Source organism: Notothenia rossii, assembly GCF_949606895.1.
Source record: "Notothenia rossii genome assembly, chromosome: 9".
In the NCBI taxonomy this organism is placed as follows: Eukaryota; Metazoa; Chordata; class Actinopteri; order Perciformes; family Nototheniidae; genus Notothenia; species Notothenia rossii.
The window spans coordinates 33474817-33496403 of NC_136907.1; the positions used below are offsets into that span (position 1 = coordinate 33474817).

The 21587-nt window shown below is 41.0% G+C and overlaps 1 protein-coding gene and 1 long non-coding RNA gene across 3 annotated transcripts in view; one reads left to right on the forward strand and one right to left on the reverse strand.

Moving 5' to 3' along the window:
• LOC307018550 overlaps nucleotides 1-21587 on the reverse strand; it is a 144112-nt gene that overhangs the window by 68386 nt on the left and 54139 nt on the right. For both annotated transcript variants that reach the window (XR_013802431.1, XR_013802432.1), the window contains exon 2: nucleotides 8993-9067. This is a non-coding gene — a long non-coding RNA (uncharacterized lncRNA). The remainder of the gene's footprint in view (nucleotides 1-8992; nucleotides 9068-21587) is intronic.
• Nucleotides 14859-20611, forward strand: LOC307020252 (uncharacterized protein). Its single transcript, XM_079651485.1, has 3 exons — nucleotides 14859-15437; nucleotides 15571-15703; nucleotides 16129-20611. The coding sequence occupies exons 1-3, from the start codon at nucleotides 15292-15294 to the stop codon at nucleotides 16348-16350; spliced, it is 501 nt and encodes a 166-aa protein (XP_079507611.1). The 5' UTR covers nucleotides 14859-15291; the 3' UTR covers nucleotides 16351-20611.

Sequence of the window (21587 nt, forward strand, 5' to 3'; positions counted from 1 at the left end):
ACATGAACATTAATAGAATATCACCTCCCATCTTCAGAGCAATCTGACTATTATAACATTAGCGTTAAGAAAGCTTACTTAAATATCTGCCACAACATAAGTAACCGGATCAGAGTAACATTAAGTACAGTCCGCGGCATATCACATCATAATGTATCATATATCTCCTTATCTGAGTCAGCTGAGCCGTATCTGGCCGTGCAACACTCACAGGGTCACATACTGTATGCAGAAGTATTATTTTAAGCAACACATTAAGTTGACGAAACACTCGAGACAAATTTAATTAAAGTCAGATCCACTCGTGTCTTAGGCAGTGATATCATAAACCTGTTAATGTACGCATTCAACCACTTTTTCTTTTACCAGCTGTATTCACCTTGCAGGTGCAGCTATGTGGCTTTTATCCTGGATAAAGTGTAAGTCATGGATGTTTAAAGTTTAACGTCTTCATATGTGTCTAATTATATAGTTGACTTTTCATTCAGGAAGTATGATGCTGCACTGTCAGTACGCTTGTCCATGTTTGTGATTGGTCGAATGCTCCAAATACCACCCCTTTCATGTGAACGCGCATCGAACTAGATAGGACAAGGCGAGAGCGCGTATGTTTTGGATTAGGCCAACCGGCTAACTCAAACATATCCAGGTTAGGAAAATCCAGCTTCGTAGTATACCTCCCTGGTGGAGTATTCTTCATAATATCGGACATATCTTATGGCTCTGCTGTTCAAACAGACCGTCCATTAATGCAGTTTCTTCGGTAAGTGAAATTCAAGCACTTTATTTCTTACTGGTCTTTTTATTCAGCTAACGAGCGAGAAACAGCTACATCTGTGCTAACTATGCTATCCGTAGAATACAAGTTAAAACACAATAGAGAAGTGTAAAACATTAAGAAGGATTATACTCAGGGGTGCACATAACTTTTTTGCCCTGGTTCTCAAAGGAGATGTTGCTTGGTGCGCATCCTTAAAATGAAATAAACCGTAACTTTTGAGGGAGTCTTGACTTTATTGGACACACGGCACTGAACACACATGCAGAGGTGAACACAAGACAACATTAGACGACCAGTAATCCTACAAGCTGTCATCACTACCCTCCTCCCGACTGTTCTCCTCACTGTCTTCCTCTGTCAGACATGGTAGCTGATGATGTAGGCCTACTACCTTCTCTCTGGTTGAGTCTGCGATTAGCTGCTTGCATCCACAAGTCAACTGCTGGTTTTGGGTCGAAAGTCTCTGTTTTCATCTTAGACAAGTGGATGTAATCAAATAAGTATGTGAACATAACCAATAACCTACCATAGCCAATAACAAATGAATGTAACTTATTTTATTTGTGTTGTTCATTCATATCTTATTTGAACTATTAGCATTTATTTATTTATGCATTTTTTTTTATCTCTCCAGTTTTAAAGGATATTTTTGGTTACTGTCCTATAGTATACATTGAAATTATTTCAAACCTGTTTATCCCAATAATTATAAAGGAGTGCCTTTGGAAATATGCGTTTACATAAATTGTGACCAAACCGTTTGAACTTAAAGTTAACTATGTAAACACTCAGAGTCGTTTACCTCACTGAGCTGTAGTTATCAGCCTCTCGGTCTGACTGGAGAGAACTCTCCCCCCACATTATTGTAGAAACATCTTCTTCTTATATCCGTTAGCGCAGCTAGCACCAGATTCTAATAACAACAGCGCCGGTGCACCCTCCCTCTCTCCCACGCTCACTCGCACTTTGGCTGTGAGCTGCGGGCGCCAGATAAGCCAAAATCCCCCATTTTCATCACTTACAGCGCCCATCGTACCGGGCAAATGAAACGTGTAAGCGGGGTGAAAAGTGTGTTACATTTACTTAATTATGAATTTTGTTACATCAAGGCCGAAAATTAGGATGAGCCCCAACTGTCAAAAATGTTTTTTTCCCTCCCAGAAATACCAGCGCAGCGCCCCCCACATCTTGCGCCCAAGGCGACCATCAACGTCAGTGCTACGAGCCGGCCCTCAGGGCCACTTGATAACCCGCGTCGTAGTACCGTTTAGCGAGAGCGCGTATGTTTTGGATTAGGCCAACCGGCTAACTCAAACATATCCAGGTTAGGTTGAACCAGCTTCGTAGTACAGGCCTCTGGTTAACGTTCATCGTAATAAACGAACAAACTGAAACGTTGTTGTTTTTATTAATATTATTACCAATACTTACGGCCCCTCATAGCACACAGGCACACTATAAAATAAATATAGTCTGTTTATGTATTTGCTTACTTTGCACATGCACATCTACAGTAGTTCTATAATACCTTGTGATTTCTTATCCAACATCGTAAGAAGTAAAATAAGGAAATGAAACAAGCTGAACATGCACTGACTGTTCTCCATGTGTTGGAAAATAATGAGCCATTCCTCAGTGAGCAGACCCTGAGTCATGTGTGCCTGCATGGGGGCTTCAGTGTGTATGTGTGAGGACTGGGGAGATTTCTCCACCTCGTGCCCTCACAAGACACTATCCAATCCTCCATTAATGGAACTGATTTGTAGCTCATATTCAATTTGAACTCAATTATGCAGCATGACACGCAGCCGGACTGAGACTAACACACAGTAAGTGATTTCCCTCAGAGCAGAGGCTACACACAGACCTGGAGAGGACAGTGTCATATAAAGACACACACACACACACACACACACACACACACACACACACACACACACACACACACACACACACACACACACACACACACACACACACACACACACACACACACACACACACACACACACACACACACACACACTAGGGGTGTAACGGTACACGTGACCATTCACTTCGGTACACGTGTGTACCGAAGTGTACCGAACGAATATAACATTAAACGTAAAAAATTGAGAAAGTGGACAACTTTTTGGAAGTAATCTCAGGTGCTGCGGCGCAGCATTCAGAGTAATTTGCTCACATTGGGTTCAACGCGTCATAGAGCGACCAAGTCATTTCATTGGACGAGAGGAATACTATGAGAGCTGGGGCCTCATTTATAAAGGGATATACGCTCAAAAAATGGCGTACGCCAGTTTCTACGCAATGTTTGCGATTTATAAAATACTAACTTGACGGGAAAACGTGCGGTCCTCCACGCAAACTCTAACCCATGCGTACGCACTAAGCACAAAAACGGGAGAGACGAGAAACTGCGACACCGTTGGCAGAAGGAAGAATGGAGAGAAATATGTGGAAATAATATCATCAATAAAATGTTACCTCATTTATCATATATGAAGAATTCATTTTTCAAACATTGATCAAAGCCAATCTTAAAAGGATTTAACAAACGCCTGTTTGAGACTCCTCAGTGCACACAAAAACATAACTTGGAGAAATAAATAAATACGGATATGTTATTTAAAACCACCTCGAATATGTTGTGTTAATGTTATGAAATGTTTTCTCATAAATGATGTGGTAAGCAGGAGGACAGAATTACGTCTAAACTGATTTCGTTTTGCGTTTCTATAGGTTGTATACAAGCATGGTTTTATATACTATCATGTTTCATCTTGTTTTATGCCGTTTGCTAAGACTTGATAAGTCGCTTGTAAAACACAGGAGGTATGGAAACTAAGAACACCATGTGGTAAATTGTACAGCTAATATTACGCAACACATTAGTTGTATTTCCTTTAACTGGTGGATATAGAGTTGCTGCAGTGGAGACGCTGCGCACAGCTGATCGAAAGCTGGGACACAAACCACCAAATACGAAAACATAATTCAGATCCAGTCGTCATGACTCCACTCCGGAGGGATTCCCCGATCATTTCTTACAGTTTCTCATCAAGGGGGTGTCTCCTGTCCCCGGTACAAACACACTGCCTGAGGAAGGCTATGTGTATTTATTTTGTCATGAACCTTTTTCAGACCACTTATTTATTTATTTTGGTGATGATCCGACCTCCATGCTGCTACTCTGGTTCAAACTGCATCCACCAAACAATATGATTTATCTTGGCCTCCCCAAAATAACCAAAATCTGACACGGTGTGAGATGTCTTTTTTAGCTGTTCTGTCGTCATTTCCTGCTATCTTCTTCATAAAGTCAGTCAAAATGAATTAATGAATGGGCGTTTCTTTGACTATTTATAGGCAAATATAAGCGTTACGTGAAGCCCGCAAAAGCTGCACCGCATTTTGAGTCGATTGTGATTTATAAAGGGAAACCGGCGTAGGAAGTGCTTTACGCACTTTCCTCACATGTACGCATTGTTTGGTGAATCGCAAAATGTCGGAAAATTTCTGTACCTATTTTTTGGATTTCTACTACGTAAGGAACCTTCCCACGTGAATCCTACGCACGGCGTTATAAACAGGGGTGCACAGGGATGCGTTCAAATGTAGTCAGTAATTTGAGGAACTGTCGAAATGGCAAACGCAAATAAAGTTGAGCTCGAAAATCCTCCAGCATCATTGAAGTGTCCGGTTTGGGAACATTTTGGTTTCGCAGTCACGTACAAGGATGACGGACAAAGACAGGTGGACCGAACCAAAGCTGTTTGTCGGCATTTTTCAACTAAAATTGGTTACGCGGCTGGCAATACATCAAACTTGCACACTCATTTGAAAAGGCATCACCAGAACGTGAATATCACTGGGCGGTACCAAAAGAAAAAAGACTGAAGCGCAAACCCAACTCCCACTAGCATTTAAGCCTCCACCACTCGCAAAAAGTTCAGACCGAGCCAAAGCTATTAGAAAACGCCAAATATCCTTATGTTGCCATGTTAACAAAGCGCTACCTGGCTGTATCTGCTACATCTGTCCCTAGCGAGAGGGTGTGCTCCACAGCAGGAGACATTGTTAGTGCCAGCAGATCTGCCCTTTCGGCAAGTAATGTGGACAAGTACATTTTTCTTTTTAAAACATGAAAATACAATGACAAGCAAGTCATTATTTCAAACGGGCTGCTTCGGTACTAGTACAGTACAGTTCAAATACAGATTATTTCAGTTCATCGAAATGCTGCTCCTTAATGTTTATTTTATTATTTTTTGTATTTATTTGAGTGAATATTCACAGTTTAATAATAATTTAACCCCAAAACTAATAGTGTATGTTTTGTGAGTACTAGCACAGTAAAGTTCAAATACAGATTATTTCAGTTCATCGAAATGATGCACCTTAATTTTTATTTTATTATATTTTGTATTTATTTGAGTGAATACATTATTCACAGTTTAATAATAATACAAAAATATATATATTTTATGTTTTGTGATAAATGTTTCTGCTGTACCGAAAATGTACTGAACCGAACCGTGACCTAAAAACCGAGGTACGTACAGAACCAAAATGTTTGTGAACCGTTACACCCCTAACACACACACACACACACACACACACACACACACACACACACACACACACACACACACACACACACACACACACACACACACACACACACACACACACACACACACACACACACACACACACACACACACACACACACACACACACACACACACACACACACACACACACACACACACACACACACACACGCACACACCCAGGAGAGGCTGCTAGTTACAGCTACGCAGTAAGAAGGCAGAGAGAGGGTGATCACAATGAGCTGGACTGGGAGTCTGGCAGCAGGCTGTAGTTCATCATTGTCCATCAGAAAAAGCGTTTTTAACAAAGCCGCTGCTTATCAATGGGGGAACAAATTGTCAGAAAAAATAAAACAATACAAAATAAAAACAAAACATGAATGTTTATATTAGAAGTAAAACATTTTTTTATGGATTACAAATTGTTATGCTAAAATAAGTCTGATAGATGAACTCAGATGATTGCGAACAAGCATCAGGTATGGTTTTGGGAAATGGCAACAGGGGCGGGCGGGAAGGTATGGGGGGTGTGGCGTGGGCAAGGGACCCTTTATTTAGCCTAATGTCTTTTTTGTTCTCTTTCTTTCTTTTTTTTTTACGGTTAACATTATTTGTATCTGTATCCTGTATATATGTCCCTCTCAGAGGGCAACTAGAAGACAGCAAAAAGATGGTCAAAATAAATGTTACATTTGAATCAACCCTTCAGAAGACTTAAATGATCAATTGCCTTTTCTGGAGCTGAATTAAAACTGCTTTATTTAGAAACATGTTTGCATTGGAAAGAGATTCTGCTGCTTAAAATGTTGCCTCCACATTTAAAGTTAAAGTTAAACTGGGCGTCCATTCTTATGTAATATGCTCAATGGATAGATCATTGCATTGTATAACTCTACATGAAATATATTCTGCAAAGACTGTGAACTCTCTCCTCCGGTTGCTGGTGTTTGGTGTATTTCAGAATCTTTAATTGATCAAATGAAATGGAGGGAAGTCTGTGAGCTATAGTCAGGCAAGCTTTTCAAATACAGTATGGGAACCACTGCAAATGTACCAGAGTCTGGAGAAAGGGCGCTGGTTTCAGCGAGCATTCATTACAGAGCCTGCTGAGTCCTATAGCTGTCCTCAGTGAAACCACACATACAGGTGGGCCCAGCAGTGGTGAGGCAGAGCATTACTCTTCATGGTCACACACAGTGGCGGCGCCAGGGTATGGTTGGGGTATACCAAGAAATGGCTTAGCCCCACCATGAACGATTATGGTTAAAGTAAGCATGTTGAGAACACGGATTGCAAAAATATACGGGTCGTGTCCACAATACACAAACTGATCCTGCCGTAACAACAAGTGCACGTTACTGATGCAATATGGTTGAGACCATTCGGGCTTATGCTAGATTAGAAGAGGGATGCAAGGAATAGTCTAAGTAGTGGGGGAGTTTTATACACTAAAGGTGTGGAAATTCTCTGGCGTTATAATATCAGCGCGGCCGCGGTCAGATCAAAATGCCTCCGAATGCAAATTGAATAGACCTACAGCCAATCAGAGCAACGAAATGTTGGGTCTGCGTCATGCCTTACTGATTGAGATCAATCGGAACCGCCATTCAGTATCCCCATTGGATCTTCAACGTGTACTATACGTCACGTTCACAGTGATCCCTTTTTATTTACTACGAGACAAATGTGCCGTTTTATTTCATACAGTTCCATTTTGATTGAGACAGGGAAATAATCTAAACCTCACGCGTGGCGTTTCACTGTCAAGGGGGGAGATATAGCGTGTATGTAATTACTTTGCAAATACTGACTTGAGCCTAGGGGTGGGCGATATGACGATATATATCGTCGAGACAATATTAGGTCTCCACGATATGCCTTTTCAAATATATCATATCTATCGTGATACAGAGAGTCACTCAGTCATAGAATGTGAGTGCTGTCCAGGGTAGGATTTTCAAGGCGGCATTGCTCCTCGGTCTGGCCGTGAAGCCCCGAAAAATAATTGCCCGTCCTACAGCCACCATGGCCTGCGTGCCCCTGATACTGTTAAAATCTCGAAGTTGCTTTAAAAGCGTAAGAACAGTGGTTTCTGAACTGCATTATGCTGCGTGCACAACGGACACAATGCCAATATTCTCACCCTTACCGCTGGAGTTTCACCGCGGCTGTCAGCTGTGTTTACTCCTGTCATTCAAACAGTACGTGCTGGAGAGGGGGCGGGGCTTATATCCATGTAAATACTGTGGTGGAAACCAACTATGACAAAATTAACCTATTTTAGCGTGATTTAATTGTAATACACATTTCGAAATGATGCCGAAGTAACTAAATACTGACAACGGTTAGTAAAAACCAAGCTGTCTAGTCAGGATTCAGACAGTATTGCACTTCATTTATTGTCTTGGTTGATTCTGTTGGCTTGTATTTTATTTTATCAATATTTATATTGTTTTTCCCTTTTGAAACAGATTTTCAGTTAAGCTAAAGTCTTTGATTGCACTTCAAGTCTAAAGTTTACATTTGAATTGTTTGGCACTGACTTTTCCTCATTGATGTTTTATGTTTTACTTAGTTATGTTTTACTCTCCTTTTCATGTTTATTGATGTTACAACACTTCTAGTGCTACCTAAAACAAAAAGTGAATTTTTATACTGAGAAACTGTGCCTTGAATATTTTTATTTTATTTAGCAAGAGAGTGCACTTTACTTGGTGAAGAAAAAAGTGTTAACGTTTGTTGTAGGGTGTAGGCTTACCTACTTGAACACTGAGGAAGCCATATCAAAATTCCTGTTGAATTGTTCATTCAGGGATTCATTGCAGAATTAAAACCAGCTTGAAATGGTATTTTGGTCTGTTACTCATTGTTATTTTAGTTGTTGTTACCTTGTAGGTGGTTGTACTGTTAAGTAACTTGAAAAATAACCATAATAATCTACATGAAAAAATATCGTGATAAATATCGTCTATCGTGATACTGCTTGAAAAATATCGTGATATTATATTTTTCAATATCGCCCACGCCTACTTGAGCCCCACCACTGTATGGGTTAGCCCTACCATAAATTACCCAAAAGAAATACTCTGGCGCCACCACTGGTAACACATTTTCAATTGACAATTAATTTGCATTCACTGTGCTGAACAAAGTCCCCACAGTCTTTAAGAGCAGTATTCTTTACGGCTAACTAACCATAACACCTAAAGTAGATGTGCACAGCACACCAACATGACAATGTTTTAGGTGTAAAGAAACAAACTGCAGTTGATAGTTACACAAATCATTTCACTCACACCCTTGTTATATGCTCCCCGTGGTCCCACAGGATCTAGTTATTATATCTTTGCATCTACAACAGCTCCATGTAGAATCACACCAAAGCTGCAGATGAGGGTTGAGACTCACAAAGGACAAAACAAATACACTTCACTGCACAAATACCCATCAGAAAACTCTCAAAATCAGTGGATTACTTCAAAGCCACCCCACATTTGTAATCGCAATGTGAGGTAAAAAGGAAAAGGTGTGTGACATCCAGCCATTTGATTTCCAGGCAGTTAATTGAGAGCAGCAGTAGAAGGTTTCACTGTACCAGAGCGTGTGTGCAGTGAAGGTGAGACCCAAGGCGCTCCACTTTCAATCAGCCCCAGCAATTGGTTTCACTTACCTAGAGAGAAAAGAGAAACACAAACAATTACACCGTGCATTCAGAGTGCGTGCTGCATTACACACAGGCATGGATTCATTCATTCATTCATTCAGTTATCCAGATCTACTTTGGCACGGACTGGCCAAAGAGGAATGAACAGTTGATTCCATTGAAATCATTCAGCACATTATAGGATGTGAAGCGCGGCCATGGGAGCCTGAATCCTCTGTTCTACTTGATTCAAAGATCATTTAACATGCTCTGTAATAACTAGAAGGCTGCAGTCGTCTCCTCCAACGCTTTAGGCTAGGTCATTCATTCATTTATGAATTGCTGATCATTATTTAGATAAACTTTGTAATTGAATTTCAATAAATGAAAATGTAATATCGCTGTCACATCCGAAGGGTAATACGCAGGATGCAGTGTGTGTTGGCCTGAGACTGGCTCTGACTCTGGAAGAGCTATATCCGTCTCAGACTTTCACATTTGGACTTGTACAATAAATAATGGACATTTTCCATGTAGTACTGTGCAAAACTGTCTTCACACACTATTCACATTCTGGTGTAACAGTTCTAACAGACACACTAAGAAAATACTTTGACAAATGATGATCTAAAATGATTGGCAACCCCTCATTCCATCAAAAAATCCCCCTCACAAAAACCACAAAGTATCACTTCTCACCTGCTCTAGTAGCAGCTTAATATCAACTCTCACCAAGACAAGCGGATCTGAGGCTGCTGCAGTGTGGACCCTGAGCGCCTCACTCCTCAGGCCTATACCTGCCTGCTGAGGGATTTGCATGATGCGCTGCTGAGCACAATGTGTTCGTGATGTGTTTGATATTTACACCCTGTTTCTTGTCTTTGGCTGGGCTCAGGGTTCACTCCTTCCTTCAACATAAAGGCCGCTTCTTTAGGATGCTTTAATTCATATTTGTATACAAACAGTTAATCAAATGTATAGGATCATAATGACAGTAACACCAATAGACTTTCTTTTGTATTGCTGATGACTGCTAAACCCACATTTTGTTAACCCTGTAGCTAAGGAAAAGGCTCAAATCCATCATTTTGGATGTATACATATTTTACCCTTAATGTTGTCCAACAATATATATAAGTTAACCTGTTAAAGCCCATAGCCCCCGCCCGCACCTGGTGTCCCCACTGCTGTGTCCACACTGCTGTGTCCACACTGCTGTGTAACAACAACATAGAGATACTCTTGATCATAAATACGGCTGCACCGCCAGTCAATCATGATGTATTGATTTGGTACAGTAGAGAAGGAAACATGGAACAAACACCACTGAATCGAGCATGTTATTGTTAGATAAGTTGCTTTTCTTGCATTTTGAATTCAACCTGAAAGTCAACCTGCATATGCTGACAGTGATGGAAGTTGAACAGTACCTGATATAAATGATCAGAATGAAATGCAGCATTGTTGGGTCCTATAGATTGTCAGATTAAAGAAGCACTTGACAAGTTTGTTAAAGGAAAAAACTGTCACTGGGTACGGACGTGGCTTTGATGAGGTGCGTTGGAGGCAAAATCATTATAATGCAGAAGTATTAACAATTGTATTTTTGTCCATACTGGTTATCATAATGTGTTCAGACTTTGGATGTCTATTGTTACAATCAGTCCTCAAGTGATTTTTCGCTTTTAATATAACTGGGTGCAATCGATGGTTACACAACAAACGATATTCTCTAACTGACTGAATGCACTATAATCACAAAGGAGATGCAGTTGGCAGAGATTTGTGCTCAATTAAAGGACTGATGTGGGCTGTAACAGCACACAGAGACGACATACGGCGGCTTCAAATGTTCCAACCACTAGTTTACTATATCCTATAAGTACATGTAATGTTATGGTTCATTCCACTAGCATTTTAATCCTCCGCTGTTCACGTTGAACATTAACATGGGGTAAATATATGTTATGCTAAATACATTAAGACATACAGTATGTTTAAAGGCAGCGTGCACAATTCTACAGTCTACATTATAAGAACATAATGTTAATAGCTTTCCACCTAAAACACAAGTATTGACTCATGTAAAAACATTTACCAGGATATAATTAAATGACATCATAGATACAGCAGCTGCATTACACGTTATGCTTTTCAGTAAAGATATGCAGCCCTAAGAAGAGTAGGTAATAGTTAATACTGAGAGAGTAACATGTAGAGCAGCCAGTAGGAGCTTCTGTTCCCATCAAACTGTAGGACAACCAATCAAATCAGCCGCTGAGACCCAGACCTGCTCCACATCCAAGAGTACACTTCACAGGAATCAAAAGCACAAGATACAGAGCACTGTATTTAAAAACAAAACGATCCAGAACCAAATGTAAAAAAATAAGTAGTCATTTTGTTTAAATCCACAGCATTAACCATGTGTTTAAAACTGTGAGCCTGCGTTCATATGTGATCAATTAAATGCTGCCAACGTGATCAAGCATTCATTTGAATAAATCTAAGTAGTTGGGTCAGCTGCAGCAAGGACATTACTGCCTGTTCATGACGCAAGAAGAGAAGACGTCAGGTGGAATGCCCCCTGTAAAAGGTTGTGGGAAACCCCGCACTGTGATGGCACAACTCATAAAACTATATGTAGCTGCTGGATCAATAGAGGTCAAAAATACAAATATTGCTGCGAAAACAAAAGGCAGGGTTTAGATGCTGAGTTTCCCTCCATGCGTGGCACAAGTGACACCTAACTCAACAGTACAACATGTGTATGAGCATCACATTTTGACTTACGGCTATGTGTTTTATTTCCTCTGGAGGTTGTTTTGTGCATCATTTTTAAATAGCTGTTAATACAACACAATGGCTTGTTGAATTGTAATTTGTATGAATCGGTCTGCCAGAAGCTAATCAGCTGGAAGCCAGGCATGGGGGGTGGGGGTGTGTGTGTGTGTGTGTGTGTGTGTGTGTGTGTGTGTGTGTGTGTGTGTGTGTGTGTGTGTGTGTGTGTGTGTGTGTGTGTGTGTGTGTGTGTGTGTGTGTGTGTGTGTGTGTGTGTGTGTGTGTGTGTGTGTTGGGGTCACAGTAGGTATCTTGTAAAGCGGCCTCAGCCTCTGTATGAATGAGTGTCAATGGTGACCTGTGTTACTGTCAACATAAAACCCCAAAAGAGCTCCTGCAGTCTGAAAGGTGTTAGCAGAGCAAATATACGTTCTTCTGTACTCTGAGAGGACAGGAGACAGGAGGAGACAGACACTTTAGATTGGGGGGGGGGGTCAATGCCAGCCTAGCATCTGAGTTACCAATAGGCGAGAGCCTGAGTACTTCCGGTCTTCGGTGTGGAGTTGTTTGGGGAGTTAGCGATATACATACGAGAGAGAGAGAGAGAGAGAGAGAGAGAGAGAGAGAGAGAGAGAGAGAGAGAGAGAGAGAGAGAGAGAGAGAGAGAAAACCCCCTTGATTTCCCAATGACTTGGGAAGAATTGACCACACAGACACAATCTCTCCGGCCAAGGAAAGCTTGTGGCCCAGACAACATTAAAAACGAAATGCTCAGATGCAGCACCCCAGAGATGCAGGGTACAGTGTTAAAGCTGCTCAATATCATATTGCAGTCAGGATGTTTTCCTGACATCTGGTGCAAAGGGCTCATTTCCCCCATTCATAAGAGTGGAGACAAATCAGACCCTAATAACTACCGTAGCATTTGTGTCATCAGCTGTCTGGGGAAATTATTCTGTAGTATTCTAAATAAAAGAATACAAGATTTCCTTAACCAACAATCCATCTTGTGTCAAAATCAAATTGGCTTCCTTCCAAAACACCACACCACCGACCATGTATATACCCTTCACACTTTAGTTAACAAACATGTACACCAAACAAAACATGGTAAGATATTCACTTGTTTCATTGATTTCAAAAAAGCTTTCGACTCTATTTGGCACGAAGGGCTCTATTATAGACTTCTACATTGTGGTATAGGGGGCAAAATGTACGATCTGGTTAAATCAATGTATTTAGGGAATAAGTGTGCTGTTAAAATTGGAGACAAACAAACTGAATTCTTCACCCAGAGAAGAGGTGTTCGTCAGGGTTGCAATTTAAGTCCCACTTTATTTAATATATATATAAATGAACTTGCTGTTCAGTTGGATCACTGTGCTGCTCCTGGCCTCTCCCTCCTAGATAGAGAGGTGAAGTGTCTGCTCTATGCTGATGACCTTGTTCTGCTGTCTCCTACTGAACAAGGACTACAACAACAGCTGGACATAGTAGACCAGTACTGTAAGAACTGGGCCCTGGCAGTCAATATGAAGAAAACTAATGTCATGGTTTTCCAAAAACGCCCCAGATGTCAGGAGAACAAATACCAGTTTACCATAAATAATAATATCATCGAACATGAACATGAGTTACACCTACCTCGGTTTAACCATAACAGCATCAGCAAGTTTCAACATGGCAGTGAATGCACTCAAAGAAAAAGCCAGAAGAGCTCTAAATGCAATTAAGAGAACATTTTATAATGTCCAAATTCCAATTAAAATCTGGCTCAAAATCTTTGATAGTGTGATCCAGCCCATTGCGCTGTACGGTAGTGAAGTATGGGGTCCACTCAGTCACCAGAGCTATACCCGCTGGGACAAACATCCAACAGAGTCTTTACATGCAGAATGCTGCAGATACATCTTACGTGTTCAGAGAAAAACACCAACAAATGCATGTAGAGCAGAATTAGGCAGATACCCACCGATCATCAACACTCAAAAGAGAGCACTGACATTCTTTAACCACCTTAGGTCCAGCCCCCGAGACACCCTCCACTCCAAAGCCCTCCAAAGCCAAGAGCTAACCCCAGAGAAGAGTCCCCTATGTCAGCTGGTGCCGAGGCTAGTTGCCCCCTCTCAGAGCCACTCTGACCAGTCTCTCAACAACACTGCTCTCCAAACACCAATCACAGTCAAACGCATTATAACACAATGTAAAGACAACTATTTACAACATTGGGAAGAAGAAACTAAAAGCCAAAGTAGATTAGAATGTTACCTGGCTCTAAACAGAGAGTATGAGCTGGCAGAGTATCTCTCTACTGTCAGAGATAGAAAGCAGAGACAGATCCTAACCAAGTACAGGCTCAGTGACCACACACTGGCAATCGAAACAGGAAGACTCAAAAGATCCTGGCAACCAAAAGAGAACAGAATATGTGGTCACTGTACGACAGGTGAGACTGAGACAGAGATGCACTTCCTCCTGAAATGCCAAACATTCAACGAAGTAAGGAGCATTTACTGGAACAAGTTGAACTCTGTAATCCCAGGTTTCAAGGAGGTTGATGACCTCTCAAGACTGAGAGTACTCCTAGGAGAAGGAGACAAGGCACACCTTGCTGCCCAATATGTATACACATGCCACAACCTGAGGGACAGTGAATGAGACTCTCACAAACACACACACACACACACACACACACACACACACACACACACACACACACACACACACACACACACACACACACACACACACACACACACACACACACACACACACACACACACACACACACACACACACACACACACACACACACACACACACACACACACACACACACACACACACACACGTTGAAATGTAATTGTATCACTGTATATATATATCATCAATAATATGTAAACATTTGAAATGTATGTTAATGTTGTTAATTATTTTGTATTGTGATGCTTTGGCAACATTGTTTAATTTAACTTTCATGTCAATAAAGCCCCTTTGAATTGAATTGAATTTGAATTGAGAGAGAGAGAGAGAGAGAGAGAGAGAGAGAGAGAGAGAGAGAGAACACGATTGGTCTTCCAGCGGGTAAGAAAGTCGGCACTCCATTGCTGTGTGCCCCTTTGTACAAATAAGTCCATTTATAATTGGGAGATAAGTTTCCATTAATTTCCTATTGATGCTGAGGTAAAGGCTCAGTGGCTGATCAAGGTCCGTAGGGACAATTTCAGCCCCACAACAAATACCCGTGTGTGTAGTAGGCATTTTCGATCGGGAGACTTATTGGTCACAGCTGGAGGACTATACCTGTTCTCTTTGCTTGGAATAACTACGAGCTACCTACACCAAGACGTAATGTTTGGGAGCGTCGGCCGAGGGCAGAGAGTCCCACCCCGGACTTGACAGCTGAGTACGAGGTGGAAACACTTGCGCCGCCGGATCATGACTACTCTGTAAATCCAGCGACGGCAGTGATGGCAAATCAGGTGGCCGACGAGAACGAAGCCTTGAAAATCCAGGTTAGGGAGCTCCAACACCAGCTGGAAGTGTTACAACTGAGATCTCGTTTCGGGATACAACGCCTGGCAGGGTCGGACGAGGACATTCGTTTCTACACCAGGTTTGTTTATAAGGTTTGTTTATAAGGCTATCAGGATGTTGTTATGGCCACTAGTTTGATAAACACTTTTCATTTGGGGAAGCTAATTTAAGAAACAAAACTATGTCTAACATGAACAATATTACATTCTTAGATTTGCCACATACAAGCATTTCCTCGCCTTTTGGAAATTGGTGGAGCCTGCAGCCAACACCAAGATGGTGCGGATCACCAACGCCAAGGCATCCTCTGCCAGCAGCTCGTATTCCTCTCAACCATCAACAACGGTAAGCAGAATACAAGCATGGATGTATATTAATAATTACATACGCTGCGCACTATACCACCGTTTAACAAGTGCATCACATCACTCACAAAACACACACCACACACACACCACACACACACACACACACACACATTTGTATTTAGTCACCTGATTTTAAATGCCCTAGTATGGTATGACACACACACACACACACACACACACACACACACACACACACACACACACACACACACACACACACACACACACACACACACACACACACACACACACACACACACACACACACACACACACACACACACACACACGCGCGCGTGCACACACACAGACCAACAAACCCCAGGAAAATGTGTTACAACTGTACCCGGTCTCCCCTATAACAGTATCTACAGTATGCCTAACACTTATTTGTTTTCACAGAAACTTCCACCCATTGATGAGCTGCTGCTGTTCCTCATGCACCTGTCAGTGGGCCTACATCTGAGGGATCTAGCAGAATGGTTTGGCATTCACCGCACCAGTCAGCAGAATTATTTCCACCTGGACACACTTCCTCTACCAACTGCTTGGAAGCAAACGTCTGTGGACCCCACGCGAAGTTGTCAAAGCTCACCTTCCACCAGAGTTTTCAGATTTCCCTGACACACAAGTGGTGCTTGACTGCACTGAAGTATTCTGCCAGACTCCATCATCTCTCCTGCTGCAGAGTGAGGTGTTTTCTACATACAAGTCGCATGCTACATTCAAGGCCATGATCGGCATGGCACCCCATGGTGCCATTACATTTGTGTCTGGCCTGTATGCAGGATCTATGAGTGACCGGGAGATCTTCAAGCTGTCTGGCATCGTGAGCCTGCTCACACCAGACATGGCGATAATGGTTGACAAAGGGCTCCTTGTGGACAATCTGGTTGAGTGTAAAGTGTACCGGCCTGCCTTTCTGCACAAAAAAACCCAAATGAGCAGGGAGGATGTCAGGCAGACTCAATCCATTGCACATCTGAGTGTCCATGTGGAGAGGTGCATCAGAAGAGTCAAAGAGAACAAACTATTTGACAAAGCCATACCACTGTCTGTGTGTGGAAGCATTGAGGAGCTCTTCAATGTGGCTTGCTTCCTGGTCAACTACCAGAACGGACCGCTGGTAAAAGCATGGGCAAGCCTGGGCAGCAATTAGTGATGGGAATTATGGCTCTTTGAAGGGAAAATAAGCGAAATAATCACCAGGATAATGATTGACTGTATTTCCAGACCTAATGTCAATAATCTTCTTTGTAAACATGACACAAGGTGGCGCCATATCCATGTCAGTGAATGTACTACTTTGAATTTACCCTCTGTATGTGTTAAGTAAATAAAGTTATCTTGCCTTCAATCAATCAATGTTTATTTATATAGCCCAATATCACAAATGTTACATTTGTCTCAGTGGACTTCACAGTTTGTACAGAATATCAGTATGACAATACGACACCCTCTGTCCTTAGACCCTCACATCGTACAAGGAAAAACTTCCAGAGAAAACCCACAGTTTAAAGGGAAGAATGGGAAAAACCTCAGGGAGAGCAACAGAGGAGGGATCCCTCTCCCAGGACGGACAGACGTGCAATAGATGCCGTGTGTAAATTGAAAAGATAATACATTTGCAACATAGGTAGTCCAAATGTTTGGAAATGCATGTGTGTATAATAGGAAGATGAATCCAAGAGTATATCCATCCAGGACTTATGATCCAGGACCACAGCCACGACTCAAGATCCAGGTCTCACAATCCATGACACAGGACCGCAGGATCATCCATGACTCCGGATCCCGGCGTATATAGACACCAAAAAGAAAGAAATTTGGGGAAGCTGGGTTAATCGGAACATGACAGTACACAGGTATAGATAGAGAGAAGGAAGAAGTAAGATGTCCCCCGACAAACTAAGCCTATATCAGCAAAACTAGGGGCTGAATCTAATCAGCCCTAACTATAAGCTTTATCAAAAAGGAAGGTCTTAAGCACACTCTTAAAAACGGATATGGTGTCTGCCGTCCGAACACAAACTTGAAGCTGATTCCACAAAAGTGGAGCTTGATAAGAAAAGGCTCTGGCTCCCATTGTACTTTTAGAGACTCTAGGAACAACCCTGCATTCTTGGAACGCAATGCCCTAGTAGGACAATAGGGTATAATGAGTTATTTAAGGTAAGATGGCGCCTGCCCATTAAGGGCTTTGTAGGCGAGAAGAAGAATTTTAAATTATATCCTGTGTTCTATAGGGAGCCAGTGCAAGGCAGCCAGAACAGGAGTAATGTGGTCCCTTTTCCTAACTCTGGTTAGTACACGAGCTGCAGCATTTTGAATCAGCTGAAGTGACTTGACTGACTTCTTGGTACACCCTGATAATAAGGAATTACAATAATCCAGCCTTGAAGTAACAAATGCATGGACTAGTTTCTCTGCATCGTTTTGAGGCAAGATATGCCTGATTTTTGCAATGTTACGTAGATGGAAGTAGGCGGTCCTTGAAATTGATTTTATGTGGGTGTTAAAGGATAAATCCTGATCAAATATAACACCAAGATTCCTTACAGTCTCACTGGAGGCCAAATTAATGCCATCCATAGTTAATATATCTTTAGATAATTTGTTTCGTAGATTCTTCGGGCCAAGTACAATAACTTCAGTTTTGGTCGTGTTTAACATCAAAAGATTGAAGGTCATCCACGTTTTTAAGTCCTTGAGGCAGTCTTACATTTTATTTAGATGATTAATTTCATCAGGCTTGATTGATAAATATAGTTGAGTATCATCCGCATAACAATGAAAGTTTACAGAATGATTCCTTATAATATTGCCTAACGGAAGCATATATAGTGTGAACAAAATAGGTCCAAGCACTGAGCCCTGTGGCACTCCATGGCTAACTTTGGTTTGCATGGAAGATTCATCGTTGACACGTACAAACTGAGAGCGTTCAGATAGATAGGACCTAAACCAGCCTAAAGCAGTTCCCTGTATGCCAACTAAGTGCTCTAGTCTTTGCAATAGGATATCATGGCCGAGAGTATCAAATGCAGCACTAAGATCGAGCAAGACAAGAATAGAGACAAGTCCCTTGTCAGAGGCTATTAGAATGTCATTTGTGACTTTAACCAGAGCTGTCTCTGTGCTATGTTGTGTTCTAAAGCCAGACTGAAAATCTTCAAATAAATCATAGTTTTTTAAGTAATAACACAGCTGTTTTACGACTGCTTTCTCAAGAATTTTTGAGAGGAACGGAAGATTAGAAATAGGTCTATAGTTGGCTAAAACCTCTGGATCAAGGTTGTGCTTTTTAAGAAGCGGTTTTATCACTGCTATTTTGAATGATTGTGGAACATAGCCTGATAATAAAGACATATTCATAATATTTAATAAAGAAGTGCTAATTAATGGAAAAACTTCTTTTAACAGCTTAGTTGGAATCGGGTCTAAGATACACGTTGATGGTTTAGAAGAGAGAATCATTGAATTTAATTGTTCAAGGTTTATGGCTGAAAAGCATTCTAGTTTACTATCTAGTGTAATATTATAACTTACGTTTCCGGGAGCTGTTGATAACACTATACTGGTCAAAGGCAAGAGGTCATTGATTTTGTTTCTAAGAGTAACAATTTTATCGTTAAAAAAGCACATAAAACCATTACTACTGAGTGCTATGGGGATAGAAGGCTCAGTCGAGCTGTGGCTCTCTGTCAGCCTGGCTACAGTGCTGAAAAGAAATCTTGCATTATTCTTATTCTCATCTATTAATGAAGAGTAGTATCCTGCTCTCGCTTTACGCAGTGCTTTCTTATATTCATTGAGAGTAATATGCCAAATTAAACGAGATTCTTCAAGTTTAGTGGAACGCCATATCCTTTTAAGTTGTCTCGACTTTTGCTTTATTTTGCCGGTTTCGGCATTATGCCATAGAGCTAATTTATGTTGTTTTATTTTCTTCTTTTTCAAAGGAGCAACAGAGTCTAATTTTATTCGCAGCGCATCTGTAGCACTATCAACAACATGATCAATTTGGGGTGGTGTACATTTTGTATAAGTTTCCTCCCCTACATGCAGACATGCTATCGAGTTAAGTATTGGTGGAATCTCTTCCTTAAATTTGGCTATAGCACTAACAGATAGGTTTCTGCTGCAGGAGCTTTTAGCTAATGCTTTGTAGTCTAGTAACAGTACTTCAAAAGTTACTAAGAAATGGTCGGATAAAGCAGGATTATGCGGTTCGACTAATAGTTGCTCAATTTCAATACCATAAGTCAGAACAAGGTCAAGAGTGTGATTATAGCAGTGGGTTGGTTTATTTACACTGACAGAAACCAACAGAATCTAATATAGAGTTAAATGCAACAGTAAGGCTTGAATGAAATTCACGCAACTCTTTATAATAGATACTGTGTTTTTAAGTGGCGATGGAGATTATTTGTTGACCCTGCTTTAAAGGATAGTTTGCCTTTACAAATGATGTGCTTTATCACTGCCTGGGTTTTGGTTGAAGTGCATCCAAATGCTGCTGCGTTTGGCTCATTTTCCATTTTCAAAAGAATCGGCTAATGAATATAACTAATATATATATATTATATATAACTAATGAATTATAACCTCAAAACAAATGCACACACAAATAACATAGGACAATACATAATATAATAAATCCACAATATGATAACATGATGTAGCGTGGTACACTAATGTTTCATTTCATTTCAAACCTTTATTTATTCAGATTGGTCCCTTGAGATCATAGATCTCTTTTAGAAGGGAGACCTGCAGCAATTTAAGTTCCACATGAAACATAAAAACAAACAATAGAGGATATCATACAACATATTTACATACTTATCAACATTTACAAATACCCATAGTTTCAGAAAGCATTTCACCTAGACGTGCTTTAAAATTTCAATATTAGCTGTAGACTGTTCCAATCTATGCTATCTATGAGTGAGTCTCTCTCTCTCTCTCTCTCTCTCTCTCTCTCTCTCTCTCTCTCTCTCTCTCTCTCTCTCTCTCTCTCTCTCTCTCTCTCTCAATTCAATTCAATTCAATTCAATTCAAAGGGGCTTTATTGGCATGAAAGTTAAATTAAACAATGTTGCCAAAGCATCACAATACAAAATAATTAACAACATTAACAGACATTTCAAATTTTTACATATTATTGATGATATATATATACAGTGATACAATTACATTTCAACACGTGTGTGTGTGTGTGTGTGTGTGTGTGTGTGTGTGTGTGTGTGTGTGTGTGTGTGTGTGTGTGTGAGTCTCATTCACTGTCCCTCAGGTTGTGGCATGTGTATACATATTGGGCAGCAAGGTGTGCCTTGTCTCCTTCTCCTAGGAGTACTCTCAGTCTTGAGAGGTCATCAACCTCCTTGAAACCTGGGATTACAGAGTTCAACTTGTTCCAATAAATGCTCCTTACTTCGTTGAATGTTTGGCACTTCAGGAGGAAGTGCATCTCTGTCTCAGTCTCACCTGTCGTACAGTGACCACATGTTCTGTTCTCTTTTGGTTGCCAGGATCTTTTGAGTCTTCCTGTTTCGATTGCCAGTTTGTGGTCACTGAGCCTGTACTTGGTTAGGATCTGTCTCTGCTTTCTATCTCTGACAGTAGAGAGATACTCTGCCAGCTCATACTCTCTGTTTAGAGCCAGGTAACATTCTAATCTACTTTGGCTTTTAGTTTCTTCTTCCCAATGTTGTAAATAGTTGTCTTTACATTGTGTTATAATGCGTTTGACTGTGATTGGTGTTTGGAGAGCAGTGTTGTTGAGAGACTGGTCAGTCTCTCTCTCTCTCTCTCTCTCTCTCTCTCTCTCTCTCTCTCTCTCAATTCAATGGGGCTTT